This window comes from Trachurus trachurus (assembly GCF_905171665.1).
Source record: "Trachurus trachurus genome assembly, chromosome: 22".
NCBI lineage: Eukaryota > Metazoa > Chordata > Actinopteri > Carangiformes > Carangidae > Trachurus > Trachurus trachurus.
In genome coordinates this window covers 25639118-25655241 of record NC_139907.1, presented here as the reverse complement: position 1 = coordinate 25655241, position 16124 = coordinate 25639118, and the positions used below count along the sequence as shown (strand labels likewise).

Sequence of the window (16124 nt, the reverse complement as noted above, 5' to 3'; positions counted from 1 at the left end):
GAGTTTAGATTTGGTGTTGTGATTTTTGTTTGTTTGAAGCAAATGCAGACATCTATTAGAAGCCATATCAGGGGAATAGGCAGGGAAATAAGACAATGATAGTTTGCTGTCCTACATGTTTTAATTCAGGAGACAACCTGTAAGACCTGGACTATACTTTAGCTTATGTATGTTTATTTATAGCCTTGTGTTTTTGTGGCAAAAGTAAGTTACATTCAAAGAGTACAAAACTGGATGTTGAAGGTGTGCAGGCCTACTCACTGACAGGAGAGAAGGGAAGACATCAGTAGATTAGCTCAAGTTATCCGAGCTCCATCAAGTATTTAATCAGATACTTGATAATCTAACAAGATGCCTGATCAAATTTGGATGAGCTGAAGGTTGTAACACCAGCACGTTTCGGTCTCACAGGCCTGTAGGCTAGAGAGGTGGGAGTTCATGAAAATAGAATAAAACAAAAACATAAAATGTAAAAATATAAAAGCATGTGAGAGGAAATATCCCTGAAAATATATAAGAAATATATTTTGTTTATATTTTGTTAAACTATTTTTTTATTTTTAAATCTAAATTATGTAAAATAGCTGGTATACACTGTACATTGCGTACCAGCTATACAGGACTGAAGCCATATTGAATTTGATTTTGTGATTTTCATGGTAGCGTATCCACCTGCACTTCATGGGATTGGCAGCATGTCTCAGGTTTTTAGCTGCCTGTAAATTTCTATATGTCTAAATGTTTATGCTGTTACTTTATGTAAGTTGTTATAAACTAAATAACTGCCCTTTTTGTCTAAATTTGAATAAAAATGTTCGTCCTCTGAATTTGACATTACATGACTGTATGCTCTGAGTTTCTTTGTTTGTTTGTCTTCCTACATTATAATAAATCACTGGAATAAAGATGATGCATTTTAATGCATTATGTATAAATTAATAAGGTGAAAGTTGAGATTATACTGCTTCAGGATGTTGAAGTGCAGACTGATTCAAACGAGATGACAGGAAGAGAGAGCAATATCACATCTTTTTCAAAGTTTGCACAACCACCCAATCAGCTGTCAGTAGATGAATGCGGAAGTGAAAGGGGGACGCCGGCTGACAGGAAACAGCGCCAAGTTCACAGCATCGTGAAGGAAATTAAAGACGTCTGCCTTCGAAATAAAAGTCTGTCTGTCTGTCTATCTATCTATCTATCTATCTATCTATCTATCTATCTATCTATCTATCTATCTATCTATCTATCTATCTATCTATCTATCTATCTATCTATCTTTACGCAATTATCTTTAGAGGGCTCGATTTCTATTCTATTTGTGTAACATTGTGTGGCGCTGTTCAGTTTGGTTATCGTTTATTTTGAAAATACAAAACGGAAGTCTGTCAACACTTGTGCTGCTTTGACACTAGTGACAACGTAGCAGCAGCAGCAGCAGCAGCAGCATCTGGCTGCTGGTAAAGTGCAGAGCAGACTCCAGTCCAGTACAACAGACCTGTCCCCACTGTGTCCTCAGGATGATGGACCCACACACAGTCCTGCATGTGGCCAACTTCAGCACGCTGTTCGTGTGCATGGTGCTCAAGTTCCCGCAGATCTTCGTGCTGATTCGGGCCAAGTCATCGACCGGAGTGAGCCTCAACAGCCTGCTGCTGGAGCTGGTCGGGTAGGAGATTACACTCTGTTTACTCTGAGCTGGGACTGTGAGGACATGGACGGATCCAGTGTTGTTGATCCGTCTACCCTGTTAGAGTCCTACTCTGGTTAATTACAGCGGAAAGCTGAGCCGGGTCGATGCAGTATGACTTTACTTCTTATTCATCACAGTAACCCATTGATGTGATGGTGTCTTCCTGTTCAGCAGCGGGTAGCTACACCCCCAGTGGAACAACCCACACCTAACTCCAGTCAAAGTGTGTCTAACTCATTGAAGCCGGTTACATAGAGAGATCTCTGTATTTCAGACTCAAGGTCCATAGGCAAACACACAGACACATAGCACAGCATACAATAAAAAAGAATAAAGCTAAAAACATAAAAATAGAGATTACATAGGCTGATATCAAAAATAGAAATTAATAGGACTATAAAGTTAAAAAGAGACAACTGTACCAGTCTCCAGAAGAGAGATTGATACCTGACAGAGCTACAGTTGATGTGGGTCAAGCTATTAGCCTAATTATATGATTTTCTGAGGCATCATCACATAAATCTAAGTTATATATAAGATTTCTGAGTACAGCATTAAGGCTGTTGACATGTGCATGTGTAGGCTATACTTCAATTTAAAGTGGCTACTGAATCAAATATATAGGCTATTTTATATAAAAATTAATATAATAAAATATACAAATCACTTGATATTTCATATCAAATAATAATTTATATCATGATAAATTCTGCATAAATCTTAACCACATCTCATGTTAATAATGTCAACACATCCATCCTCTCTGCTCCCTCCCTTGGTGAGCATAGTGAAGTCAGTAGCCTATAATGTGAATATCCCTTTTTTTCCCCCAAACTAAGTGTTAAATAGGACACGCAGAGATTGTCTCCAGAGAGCTCACTGGCTGAGTTTTGACGCACTAAATAATCCCACTGTGAAGGCCCAACACTCAACTATTGTGTTTTGTTTACAAAGCTTTGGTTGGATTACTGAGCACAGAGAACAACTGGCCTCAGCTGGGTCTTGTTGTGCCAACATCTGTGCCAATCCGCTGTTCTGTCTGCTGCTGAATCAGTGCAGCAGCCTCCTGCTTCTCCTTCACCTGACCCGCCGGCCTTCAGGCTACTGAGCAGGAAGTGTGTTTTAAAACTTCACCATCTATGGATTTTTACATTCACTGTGTTGTTTGTGTTCACTGGTGTGCAATGCTGTCTAGATTGTCAGTGTGCTCTGTCTCTTCGGTGCCTGGCAGTAGCTGCACCGTCCTAAACCTCTCTACTACTACGGCCGGTGAGCGATAGCCCGCTGTCATTGTGCATGTTAGAGTGAAATAGCCAATCCATAAAGCTGCACTGGCTAAAGATGTTTATGCAGTGATAAATTTGTTTTATCAGCCCAAATTACAAAGCATGGGCTTCAATCCAAAGGAGTTCCCTTCCCTGGTTAAATTGGCAAACATTCGACCCTAATCAATCTCTGGTGTTTGGCACTGTCAGCGGTGGGCAGAGTCTCCATTTACAGCATGTGACCACATCTTAAAGATGCAGTGAGGAATGATGTATTACTCCACACACTGCTTGGACGCTGGCAGTAAATCAGCAGGATGTCCAGGTTTATTGATCAATACCCCCCGAAAGTGAAGTTCTTCCACCAGCAAAAACTGTTCAGGTCTAATCTGAAACTGAATGTGGCCAAATGTGCTTCCTCATCCAGACAGACCTTTCTAAATTTCACAGCTCACCTAATGATAACTATTTCAATTCATTCCGTCTCCTGAGCTGTAGTCGATGAGAGAGACCTTTTTTTTCCTCTTTCACCTCTTTATTGTAAAAAGTGTTCGAGTGTGAACAGTTAACACTTCAGTGACTCCACCTCCAGGATTTGGGTGTAACCCAGAGGATTGATAATCTTAAAGGGATAGTTCAACATTTTGGCAAATTGGCCCATTGCCATAATCCCTATAGTCTTAGCAGTAGGTTCGTTACATTTAATTGTTGTTGCAAGCTATTTTTAGAATGGCGGAGCAGAGCTGCTCAGAGCTACACTCATAGACGGATTACTGCATGGGCAAAGTGGGCGTGTGCCCAGGGCCCCAGAGCCAATTTTATTGGAATGAATGTGGTTTTGAAAATGTAGTATGATAATAAAATCAATTGAATGCTTACGAGATGGAGTTGTTTTTGTGGTAAATTCATGCAAAACTGCTGATGCGCATTCCCGTCAGGGGCAGTCTGTCTGCACGCAGTCTCTGCATTTACCTCGACAACTCCATCTCATAACGTTCCGTTATTATCTCATAGCATGGTGAATGTGCAGGTCACAACTTGTCCACCAGAGCGTTTTGGAGTTGTTGGATTGTGTATTTGATGAATTTGATGAGGGAAACCAAGAAATCCCGTTAGCCTCCGTAGCGTAGCTCTGAGCAGCTCACGGCTCTGCTCTGCCATTCTAAAAATAGCTTGCACCAACAGTTAAAGGTAACAAACCTACTGCTGGGACTACAGTTTAGAGAGGCCAATTTGCTAAAATGTTGAACTATCCATTTAACTATCTAAATGATCTTGTGCAGCTTTATCTTGAAATTTCATTTTGATTTCTTCTCATCAAAGCAACTTCACCTTGTATCAGTTTGTCAGCTGTCGTCTCTGCCTGCTCGTAGACACATAAACACGTCCACAGTGTGAGCACCAGCATCCTGCTGCATGTTAGCTCAGTAAACAGGATCTTCAGCTGTGGACTCTTTCTTTTTGCTGCAAACTCATTAAAAGCCGAGTTTGAGCTTCTTCTGTTTGCTCATTGTGTTTGAACATATTAATCCAAACCACTTCCATTAAGGAGTGAGTTGAACACTGACTGTCACTGCCTGCTCCTCAAACAAAGAACGAGTCGGTCACAAATGACACTGCAAATGAAAATCCTCCTCACTACATCAAAATTTCACTTTGTGTTTACTGTTGAACTTGTACCTAAATATACACCATCTGCTTTACAGGTTCATTGTTTTTGTCACATACCAGATGTATTATGACTACCCACCTCCTACGTACCTGGAATACCCAATCCTCATCGCTCAAGGTGAGTGGTCCAAAGGAGGCTTTGTCATTTTGTTGGAAATTCTGGTAAACAGGTGTGCACTTATATAGCACTTTTCTAGTCTCTGGAATCACGCAAAGCACTTTTACACTGTTTGGTTAGTCACATTCCCCCATTCACACACACATTCCAGGGCTCCAGACTGCCCCTAAATGGGGGCATTTTGCCCATAAAATTTGAGACAGTGCGCATGTGCAACCAGTACATTTGCTGTTGCTGTTTTTGACACTGGTGAAACATGGACTGGGCGACTCAAAGAATCTGGACTCAATGAGGGGATCATGAATGAAAAGGAAATGTGAATATTACCTTTGCAGGTCAATTTATCGTGTGCGCCGTAAAATGTTCTGCTTGCACTGAAATATTCAGAATCAGAATCAGAATCAGCTTCATTGGCCAATATGTTTACACACACAGGAACTTGTTTGGGCACTTTTGTCTCATACAGACTTTGTGTTCAAGTGTCAAAAAGACACAGACAGACAAGACCAAGACAACATATACAAAATAATCAAAATATGTACAAATAAAATATATAAAATTTAAATATATAAAATGTAAATGTTACTATACATAATATGCAGAGACTGGGTTGTGCAGTAAGAAAATGTGCAATCAGGCGTAATGTGCAAAGAGAACCAGAAACAGTCAGTGGTTCAGGAGGTTTATGGTTAACCCTATTCAAGTCATTAACTGCCATATACAAAATGTTTCAGTTTATTTTAATCTTTTTTTCTATTACAAATGACACGCTAACATTTAAATTCCTACCAATTCAATGTTACATTACTGTAGGTAAATGGGCCAGTGTCTGTGCATTTACCATTACTTTGGTGCTGATCTGCCGATATGGTTCCGACATAATCTTTTTTGGAAAGTGACGGTATTGAGGAATCTTTACGATTCATTTGTGACATCCCTACTTTAGAGTTACAGACAGTAATGTCTTACATCATCAAACATATTCTAACCTGCCCTGTGTCCTCAGATGTCATGCTCCTGCTCCTCATTCTCCACTACAACGGCAGCCTGCGGCAGAGCCTGGTCTACGCCCTGGTGTATCCTTCCCCTGCACAAGTTTGCTGCAGAAGAACACTGACTGGATGACAAACTGTTAATTCAGTTTTTGAAGGGAATTAATGACCCATTGGCCTTTTTTTGGATTCTCGTCTATGTCCCGTGTTATTACCTTAACGCAATGTGCTCAGGCTGGTCGTGGGCTGGAGGCTCCTCACTGTGGAGAAGTGGATCATAGATCTGGCTATGGTAATAAATCAGTGCAACATCATAAGTCACAGTGTGCCAGACAGTAAGCAAAAAGAATGGCACGTCATCTGTCAGGAGTAATGAGGTGGAGGTCTGAACAGAAAGTTTTAGCCAGGCCTCATTGTTCCTGGTTTATCTCAGGAGGACACCAGGACCTTGCAAACACCAAGTTGTCTCATTGGTTAATGAATGGATTTCTCCTTTTAAGGGACTGAGAACTTTTAGAAGCTGTAAAAGATGTTTGAAACTTTTTAAAGTGCAGCTCAGCTAAACTGGTTATGGTGCATGTGAACAACAATGTGTAGACATGACTCAGTCTGACTCCACTCTCCTCACAGAGCCTGTGCACGTTCATCAGTGCAGCCAGTAAGTTTGCCCAGCTGCAGTGTCTATGGAAATCCAAAGATGCTGGACAGGTCAGCGCCCTCTCCTGGGGCATGGCTACATACACATGCATGGGTGAGTGTATGCAACATTTAAAAAAAATACTCTTTCTTCATATTCTGTCCCTGTCCAGACTCTTGGACATTTTTTTTGTAATTATCATGTTTCAACATCATCATAATTATGTTATCGCAGCTCATTTGAAAGAAGCATTTTAGCATTTACCAGCAGCCCTATTGACTCCTATTATTCCATCAGGCTCTTTAGACACTTAATGCTTCACTGTGTTCACCAGCTATTGGCTGCCTTTGTCTGCAGGTAGCATACACTGGTTTCTACATCTTTAACACATTATTATGAAAAATTCAGATTATTACAGCTTTAAATTCGACTTTTTAATGACAAGGAATTTAATTATATGGCATATTTAAGTGTTTATGTTAATGATCCAATCACAGGAACCCAATATATTATTATGATTATAAGTCATGTGCCATTACCAGTTAGTTCACACCCACACCACATACAGGTGCATCTTAATAAATTAGAATATCACTGAAAAGTTAATTTATTTCAGTGAGAGTGAAACTCCTATATTATATAGATTCATTACACACAGACTGAAATATTTCATTACTTTTAATTGTAATGATTATAGCTTACATTTAATAAAAACCCCAAATTTAGTAAATCAAAAAATTAGAATATTGTGAAAAAGCTCACTATTGAAACCCAATGAACTCTAAACACCTGCAAAAGTTTCCTGAGCCTTTAAATGATCTCTTAGTCTCGTTCAGTAGCTGCACTATCATGGAGAAGACTGTTGATCTCCAGCATGTTCTCATTTACTGAAAAGATATATAATACAGTATGTGCAGTGAGGACTTTTAACCTGGCAGCACAGAGGATCTATTCATTCACCTGTGTCAAGGTGGACAACCTTTTTTATATAACATGTCATCACTTCTTCATTCTATCCTGTATGATTATGGTCACAGTGACCTTGACCTTTGACCACCTAAATCTGATCAGTTCATTCTAAAGGCCAAGTGACACATTTGTGCCAAATCTGAAGAGATTCCCTCAAGGTGTTCCCGAGACATTAGAGGAGGATTTGACAGACAACCTGAGATCTCACCATCACTGATGCAGAGAAAGTCACGAGATACTTTACCAATTTATGAGACGTTCTCCTCTCCCCCCTAAAGTACCATTACTGTAACACTGCAGGTCATGAATATGCATTGTACTATTTACTCAGCTCTTAATGTGATAAATTAGCAATCCGCCGCTTCATTAATGAAATATTAGACGCTCTCTTGGATAATGAGGATGTCACTGACGCGGCTCCCTCTTTGTTTCAGCGCGGATCTACACCACCACCATGACGACCGGGGACATGCAGGGTAAGTTCCACTGAATTACAAATGACTGTGGGAGCTCCACTTTCCCAGAAAAGAATTTTTAATGATCTCTTCAACATTTCTGCAGGAGGATTTGTTCTCTAAATATCAATCATCATAATTTTACATGAGTAATGGGTTTTTTTTGTGTGTGTGCGATTGTGGTGTGTTCCAATGGGGAAACCAGGAGTGCATTGAGGAGTGAAATTTTATAAGTGAGCGTCTTGGTGCTCAGTCACCAGTGGCTTACTATATTAAAGGGATAGTTCAACATTTTTGGAAAATTGGCCCATTGCCATAATCCCTATAGTCTTAGGAGTAGGTTCGTTACCTTTAATTGTCGGTGCAAGCTATTTTTAGAACGGCGGAGCAGAGCCACCAGCTGTTCAAGCTACGCTACGGAGGCTAATGGGATTTCTTAGTTTCCCTCATCAAATACACAATGCAACAACTCCAAAACGCTCTGGTGGACAAGTTGTGACCTGCACATTCACCACGCAATGAGATAATAACGGAGCAGCTCACGGCTCTGCTCCACTGTCCTACCTACTCCTAAAACTATAGGGATTATGGCAATGGGCCAATTTGCCAAAATGTCGAACTATCCCTTTAATGGTTGAAATTGATACCTGTGCTAATTTTATTCCCAACCATTAGTTTTTACAGCCTATTCTGGGTTTCTAGCTTTTTACATATTTTAATAGGAGAAAATGCACTTACAACCTGAAATGAAACCCAGTGACTATCATAAACTCTTTATAATTTCACCTAAGCCGCTGTGAACGGGCAGATCCTTCAGTAGTCAGCACAAAGACAGTTCAGCTTTTTTCCAATGATGCGTCCCTCTCCCTCTGTCACAGTCATGGTGCGCTTCGTGGTCATGACCCTGCTGAACCTGTGGGTGCTGCTCACCGTGCTCTACTACCAGAGACGCAGCAGCAGCAGCAGCAGCAGCAGCAGCAGCTCCAAGAAGGACGACTGAGCTTTGAAGATGGATCCCGGACCCAACTGTGACGTCACCACACTGATCTTCACCCTGTTTACACGGTTACCTTGGACACAGCCAGTACTGAAAATACAAAAACTGACGCAACGGTTACGGCAGATGATTTTGTAATACTTTTGCCTGTAAAATGTGCTTTTTATATTGTTTTTACCTCAATTTTGTACCCACACATTTCTTTTTCTAACATTCCAGAGACCAGAGGCCATATTTATCAAGCGTCTTAGAGTGCCATTTTAGTCTTAAGTGCTGAGAATTTGGGAAATATAGTCCTACTCTCAAATTTAAGAATAAAAGCTATTTATCAACCTTCTTAAGTCTAGGAATCACTCCTACTCCCCCAGATATTTAGGAGACCTCCAGTGTCCTAAGTGGTTAAGAGTTGCCAGTAGGGGGATGGCACTGAGAGAGAAACGTGCGTGAACATTCAGGGAACAGAAAGACATTGTGGCTTTGTTTGATGATGAGCAGTTGATCAAACTATATTGTTTTTACAGAGCAGCTATCATCCTTGTCCTAATAATCCTAACAAGGGATGTCATCTCACCAAAAACCTCACACAGCAGAGTTAAGGGTCATCACTCAATTTCTTGCCACAGGAAAAATGCAACAATGTAACAATAAATTAATGAATTGGAGGAAACATTTATTTTTGATTCATTCCCAATACGGATGGGCATTTCAAGCAAAAACCTATTCGATAATCACTGGGAACTATACGACTATACTATACTATACTAAACACACACACAGAAATGAGAAGCGGCACCGGACAAACGGTACCGCCAGCCAGTTGTTTTAAATCACGGACTGAAATACAGCCGACCCTCATTTAAAAATGAAATGACAGACAGACTACAATGAGAATCGGTCCCGGAGAAAATATTGTAACGGTACTGCCCCTCGTTACAGCGGTGCGGTTCAAGTCCTTGTCACAAAATGAGAGCACAAAGAGGACAAAGTCTCCTACCAGCGTAAAACTACGCTGGTACCGCTTCTCATCAAAGTCCGTCAGTTTCTTTTATTTTAATATATATTTTTTAGGGGCTTTTTCACCTTTAATTGAGGGTTAGGGTTATGGCTATAGTTTCACACAGAACTTTCAGATGGCTGTAGGAGTCTTTCCATGTTTCCCCTTCTGCGACAGTAAAAAGGGAATGTTTAATTGTTTTCAGACAAGACGATAGTCTCATAAACTATTCTTTTTTTTTCATTGAATAAATGTATTCTGTATTTTGTAGATCATTGTCAAAATATGGTTGAATAATGAATATACACTCCGTGTTAAAAGGGTTTTCCATGGAGTTTTTCCTCAGTTGATGTGAGGGTCTAAGGGCAGAGGATGTTGTTATGATGCCATGTAAAGCCCTTTGAGACAAACTGTTTGTAAAAACGGGCTATACAAATAAAATTTCCTTGCCTTGCCCTATTGGCCATTTAACTATTCACTGTGATATTTCTAAGATATTTATATATTCTTATAAGGAATTCCAGTCAGCGATTCTTTTTCTTTTTTTTCCCATTCAGTGATTGGTCATTCCCATGGACTCGGAAGTGACGTCATCCAAAATTCGGTTTACAGCACATAGTACAGTCATAATTCAGCTCTGAGAGTGACACTTAAGATTCAGTCCTACACTTCACTGAAAGTGTGAGACTGAGACGCTTTAAGTGCAGCTTCCAGTGAAGATTTTTTTTACTCTTAAATCAACTCTTAGCAGAGTTCTTAGGAGTAATTCTAAGACGCTTGATAAATACGGCCCCAGATATCTGCTTCATACTGTATGTGGAGACATTGTAGTGTCATTTGTTAGGACAGCGGTCAAAGTTTATCCGACAGCTTCCTACTCAGGACAAAAAGATTCAGTATTTTGAAAAGCTTTTTAGAAATGTACAGTTCTTTTCTGAACTATTTAATAAAGCAAACATTCAATCTTTTACATCATGGTCTTTCCAGTTTGGTCTGTGACAATCCTCTGTAGAATTAGACATATTTTAAGACAGAAATAATCCAAAACCAAAAGGCACATCCACATCTTTATTGTTTAAGTGGTTATTATTATAGAGCTGTTTGGTAGCAAACATGCAATCTGGATGTAGAGCCCTTAAATACAAAGTGGACAAGGCTGTATAAATAATATAATGTGCACTGTATGGCATGTAAAATATATACTGTGTATATTTATATGTATAAAACATGCTTCTTGGTTAAAGGAGAGCACTCGGTACACACACACATACACACACACACACTCACATAGTTTAGTCTCTAGCTGCTATATAAGCCACATACACACAACAATGTGCCCAAACTCAGAGTTTGGTTACTTTTAATACAAAAATATCAGGACAAACACTTAAAAAAAAACTTTCAATGGAAATAGTGCTGCTCAGTATTTTGACTCATGGGATATGATTGCATACCTTCATTGTTTTTTTTTACTGCTTCTCATTGGTTAAATTCCCCTCGTGTTCATTTTTCAGGAACGACTTCAAAACTACATTAGTTAGCAGGTGGAGGCCTGTGGGTGACAGCACTCAAGTGTGAGGCCTGAAAAGGCAAACACATGCAAGTTCACTCAAGAGTAGTTGGTGATGAAAAGGGGGCTTCAGTCAAGTATATTTGGATAGAATACAATGCCTGTGTGTCGTCTCTGGTAAAAGCCCAGATGTACATTCAAACAAAGGAGCCGAGCTCGGATCAGGAAAGCGTCAACGGTGCACCCCTTGAATTCAGTAAACATTAACCCTCAGAACTGACAGTGCAGGATCGACAGATTGTCGAGGATCTTTGCTTCTGGCCCCCTCCCCTCCCCTCCCTCCCTCTCGTCTAATGCCATTCAGAGCAGGATTCTGTTCACTTCTAAACCGTCGCTGTGGTCACACAAGAACAAACCAGTGATTCAGTCTGCGTTCGAGTCCGAAATCTGAATAAGAGGCACTCAAGGAATTAGTTTTGCTCAAATCTGGGAGGGTTTTTTTTTTTCTTTTTTTCTTCGCACTCCGTCCCCAACCTCGCCGACTTTCCCAGAAGTCACAGCTCATTTTGCTTAAGTACCTTATTCAAGTTTCGGTGACCCGTGTGGACACGCACCTGAAAGCGGAGTGGTGAGAAGCAGGAAGCTACAATCAAATGTGAGAAGAAGCCAAAGTACAAGATACCGTATCTGGGATCGAGTTCAACTGCAGGTCGAGTCAACAGATGACTGGTTAACCATCTTCTGAGTGTAGTGTTCCCCATTAAACCCTTAATATTGTTCATGATCATTTAACACAAAAAAAAAAAGTCCTTTTTTTTTTTATAATTTGGCCACAAGAATTCTTAAAAAGGTGGATTGGAGAGTTTTCCTGTCGGATCCTTCAATCAGACACCGTGTCCTGGTGAGAAGTGTTGAGGTAAGTGTATCCCCTTCTTAAGAGCTCTCATGTTTCTGTGGGAGCTGAACCAACCACTCCAGCCCCCTCCCCCCACACACACACACACACAGAGACGCCGCGGCGCCCTGGTCCAGGGACTTCGGCTAACGTACTCGCAAGCCGCCCACTGCTTGCCGCCAAGATCGAACCGCTTCAGTTCAACGAAAGGGGGGGAAAACAAGACTTTGCGACTCTCACAGGCTGAAGCAGGACAGGGTGGGCTGTGGAGAAGTGATGTGGAGTTCAGTGTGCTGATCTGCAGATGGAGTCTTTGATTTAGGAAGGAAACACGTCCCGCCGCCTTTTGAAGATGCACCGCACTCCCCGAGAGAGGTTAACTGGAGGAGGAGAGAGGGAGAGGTTAGTCTCGGCAGATCCTACACGATGTGTCGAGAAGATTAAAGATTTCAAGAACATGAACTAAAGAATCCTGCATCGGTTCAGATCTTCACCAGGATTCTTTGGTTTCTCCACATCAAGACTCTAGAGCAGGCATGGGCGTTTTAATCCCACTTGTCAAATATTGGTACAAAACTGTCCAAATTAAAATTTTAAAAAGGGTGAAGACTGAAATTGAATGTCATTTGAATGCCAATTTTCTTTTACTTTTACAGTGGGTAATGATTCTTATGTAATCTATACTACTTCACATAAACACTCTCCATCCATCTGATGCTGGCCCGGCCCATCCATCATATTTTAATCCTCATAGTGATCCCTTTGCCCACCCCTGCTCTATAGATTCATACCAAATCACTTTTATGGTTTTCTGTGTGAATTCTGATGTGAGGGTTTCTCCTGGCTTTGATAAAGTTTCCCTTCATCCTGTTTATCCAATGTTCACAGCTGCAGCGTTCTACAGGGCCCGACAGTACAACCTGAATGTCTGATTTGGACATTTTACATTGAAAAAGTACTTTACCTAGTGGATAAACACCAGCCAAACATATCGGTGTGTGAACTGTAACCCTGATATATCTCTAACAAGCTTAAAAATCACACATTTCAGACTCTGGTGTTAAAAAGGTGTGGCCCAGGAGACAAAGATGAACAGAACCCTTTAAAACCCAGTGGTGAAGTGATCCCAGCTGTGTAGACAAATCTTCTCCTGACATTTAAATAACACAAACATGAACCACCACAAGGTCTGCGTCCCCACATCCAGTGCTAACAAGCAAACATACACACGTTCAGGAATGAGGTCGTTTACAGGGAAACATCTGGCTGAAGGCAGCCAGAGATCGGGGGCATAAGTCTTCACTTATACCAGTGTCCACTGCTGGATTCTTCTCGCTTGGTTTTAAAGCCATTTGACCTGCGAGGGCTGAGGTCAGAGAGCACGGGGTCATTTTTGACTGAGACATGTGTTAACAGGATGATGTCACCAGAGGGCAGCTGGGAAGTAATTGCTTATGTAGCTGATGTAGTCAGCTAATGACAGCAGCATGTTCATGCGGGCAGAAAATAAGGAGCAGAGGGTCACTGAGGTTTCAATATTCAGGTTACATCCTCAGTTTATTTCTTTAAAATACAAAAAAAAAAAAACACATCACTGCAGTTTGGGTGCATGGAAACAGTCTCCCACAATCACTGCACTGCACAGCACAGCACACACCGCACACAGTGTTACCATCATCAGAAATGAATAGAGGAAACGTCATCATCAATATCATCCAGCGCCCAGTGCCAGTCCTGAAGACCAAAGTCCTGCAACCTGGAAGGAGGAGATCAGCTCTGATGCCTTCAGGTCTACGACTAACAGCTGCTATCATATTCAATGTAAAGATGGAACTAAATGAACTGACTGATGGTTGTCATGGACACAGAGAGTTAAAACCAGCTCCTCACGTCGCCACTTTGTCAAAAACGCCTCTTACAGATGAAAAGAAACATTTGTGCATTGCTCTTGACCTTTTCAGTAAGTGGATGCTCTACAGACAGACTGCTATTAGCGGGTGACTGATAATAATAATAACCTGAAATCTCTAAAGGTCAACAGTGGACAATTTTCGGCACATTCAAACAGGACAATTAATGTGTCAAATGACTTGTGGGGGAACAGCCCGACCAGAAATAACTCTCCACAGACATCCAGAACCACAAGATAAATAGGAATATGCACAGCACTGTGGTAAAAGTGTATTTAAGTATCTTATCTTTTTATATTATAGATTTGTGGATACCGTATATATTTTTATTCAAATTTCATTGTTCCTATTCTCTATTGCACTTATGTGAATACTGCTGTAGTACAGTCACGGCCTGGGATGACTTAACTTGACAAATAATCAACACTGAAATGAATAGGAGTGATAGGCAGGCAGCGACAGTATATGCAATAATTAATTATTGCATCCATCTTGACAGTTGTACTTTCAGACAATGCCCCCCCTCTAATGAATATGAAATGTGACATGTATCATCAGAACAGACATGTCCTGTGATTTTCAGCCTTCTGTGATTATATCTGTCTGTTCTGATGATACAAGTCAGTGGTGCTGAAATGTGTGTTTCTCTTCTATAATACACATTCTACATCTCAGAGGCGACTTTTTTCTCCCGGCTTCCTTCTCTGTTCAAATGGGGCAGAGCTCCGTGCGAAACAGTAGGAGAGACACACAGCCCGAGGGGAAACTGGGAACGGACAGCCCCGGTCTGGCACAACACCGGGTAGAACCAGAAGAACACGCAAAAACAAGCGCATCACACCGAATGCGCTTAGGCGTTGCTTTGGGTTGTGAGCGCGCGCGGGTATTATCAGTACAATCAGAGCAACCTACTAATGAGTTCAGTTCAGTTTCACATGACATCTTATTGACCTGACCCGACCTCAGCAAATTGAATTGAAGATGAGAAAAAATGCAAATAACAAAATAAAATCAAATGATTATATTTTGAGAATTATTATGAAATATAATTTATTTATATATTATATATAATTTATAGTAATATAACATATTGAAACCTTATTTGCCATCATGCTCATCTTTCTAATTGCTTGCCAGTCAAAATATCATTCATGACATCATAAACTGCATGGAGAAGTTTGGGAATTACATCATCACTTCCACTGTTCTTACACTCTCAGAGCCAGCAAATGCAATACTGATCACTTACATATATATAAGTAATGTGTTTAGTTTAACTACAGTGAAGTGAACATGGACTCAGTATTGTGGTAATTCAACCCCCCCGCCCCCGTCTGTGACTGTACCTGCTCTTGCTGGTGGGGAGCTGTCGACTGGGCCTCCTCATGGACTGGCTGGGTTGGACCTTCATGGAGGTGCGTGGCGAGGAGCGTGCAAACTGCTCTACTGGTGGTGGCTTCTTGGGAATCTTCTTCACCAGCCTGCTCACCCACTTCTGCTGCTCCTCCTGGGACACAGCCAGCAGCAGCAGGTTCTTGGCCGTGGACACGTCGTAGTTTACTGGTGGTAAAGGACGGGATGGATTTTGAGCATTAACACTCCGCGTTCATATCTTGGATCTCAATGGGACAAGCCTGGTTAAATAAAGGTTATTATAATAATAATAATAAAATCAGGCTGTGGAGCAGCTTACCTTTGCAGGGAGCAATGATCTCCTCCTTCTTGTCCATGTGGTCTTTGTGGCACTTGATGTGGCAGCGCCTGCACTCCAGAGCGGGCGGCGGCTTGAACATGTTCCACAGCGGCTTGGTGCACGCCTCGCAGTTGGTGGGGAAGTGGTAAAGCGTGGGGATGAACTCGTGGCCCTTGTGGCAGATGTAGCTGGACTTCTCTCCGATGGCCAGTGGCTCCACAGGAAACTCTGGCTCCTTTTTACTCTCACCCTCATTGGCATAAAGAATCTGGAGAGAGGACAGAAGATGAGGATGCATGTCAATCAACAATCGATCTATCTATGAGCT

The 16124-nt window shown here is 41.2% G+C and overlaps 2 protein-coding genes across 3 annotated transcripts in view; one reads left to right on the top strand and one right to left on the bottom strand.

Annotated features, from left to right (window-relative positions):
* Window positions 1-1439: 1439 nt before the first annotated feature.
* On the top strand, window positions 1440-9854 carry slc66a3 (solute carrier family 66 member 3). Its single transcript, XM_083997706.1, has 7 exons — window positions 1440-1666; window positions 4662-4744; window positions 5751-5820; window positions 5971-6028; window positions 6367-6487; window positions 7777-7818; window positions 8676-9854. Exons 1-7 carry the CDS (start codon window positions 1518-1520, stop codon window positions 8795-8797), a joined length of 645 nt encoding a protein of 214 aa, XP_083853832.1. The 5' UTR covers window positions 1440-1517; the 3' UTR covers window positions 8798-9854.
* Window positions 9855-10842: 988 nt separating this feature from the next.
* Window positions 10843-16124, bottom strand: part of rock2a (rho-associated, coiled-coil containing protein kinase 2a) — a 44015-nt gene continuing 38733 nt past the window's right edge. The window contains exons 30-32 of one of the 2 annotated variants that reach the window (XM_083998177.1): window positions 15797-16064; window positions 15450-15663; window positions 10843-12573 (exon numbers count right to left, since the gene is read on the bottom strand). In XM_083998177.1, coding sequence (XP_083854303.1) covers window positions 12570-12573; window positions 15450-15663; window positions 15797-16064 — 486 coding nt within the window. In that variant the 3' untranslated portion in view covers window positions 10843-12569. The other variant, XM_083998178.1, reaches the window with a different exon arrangement.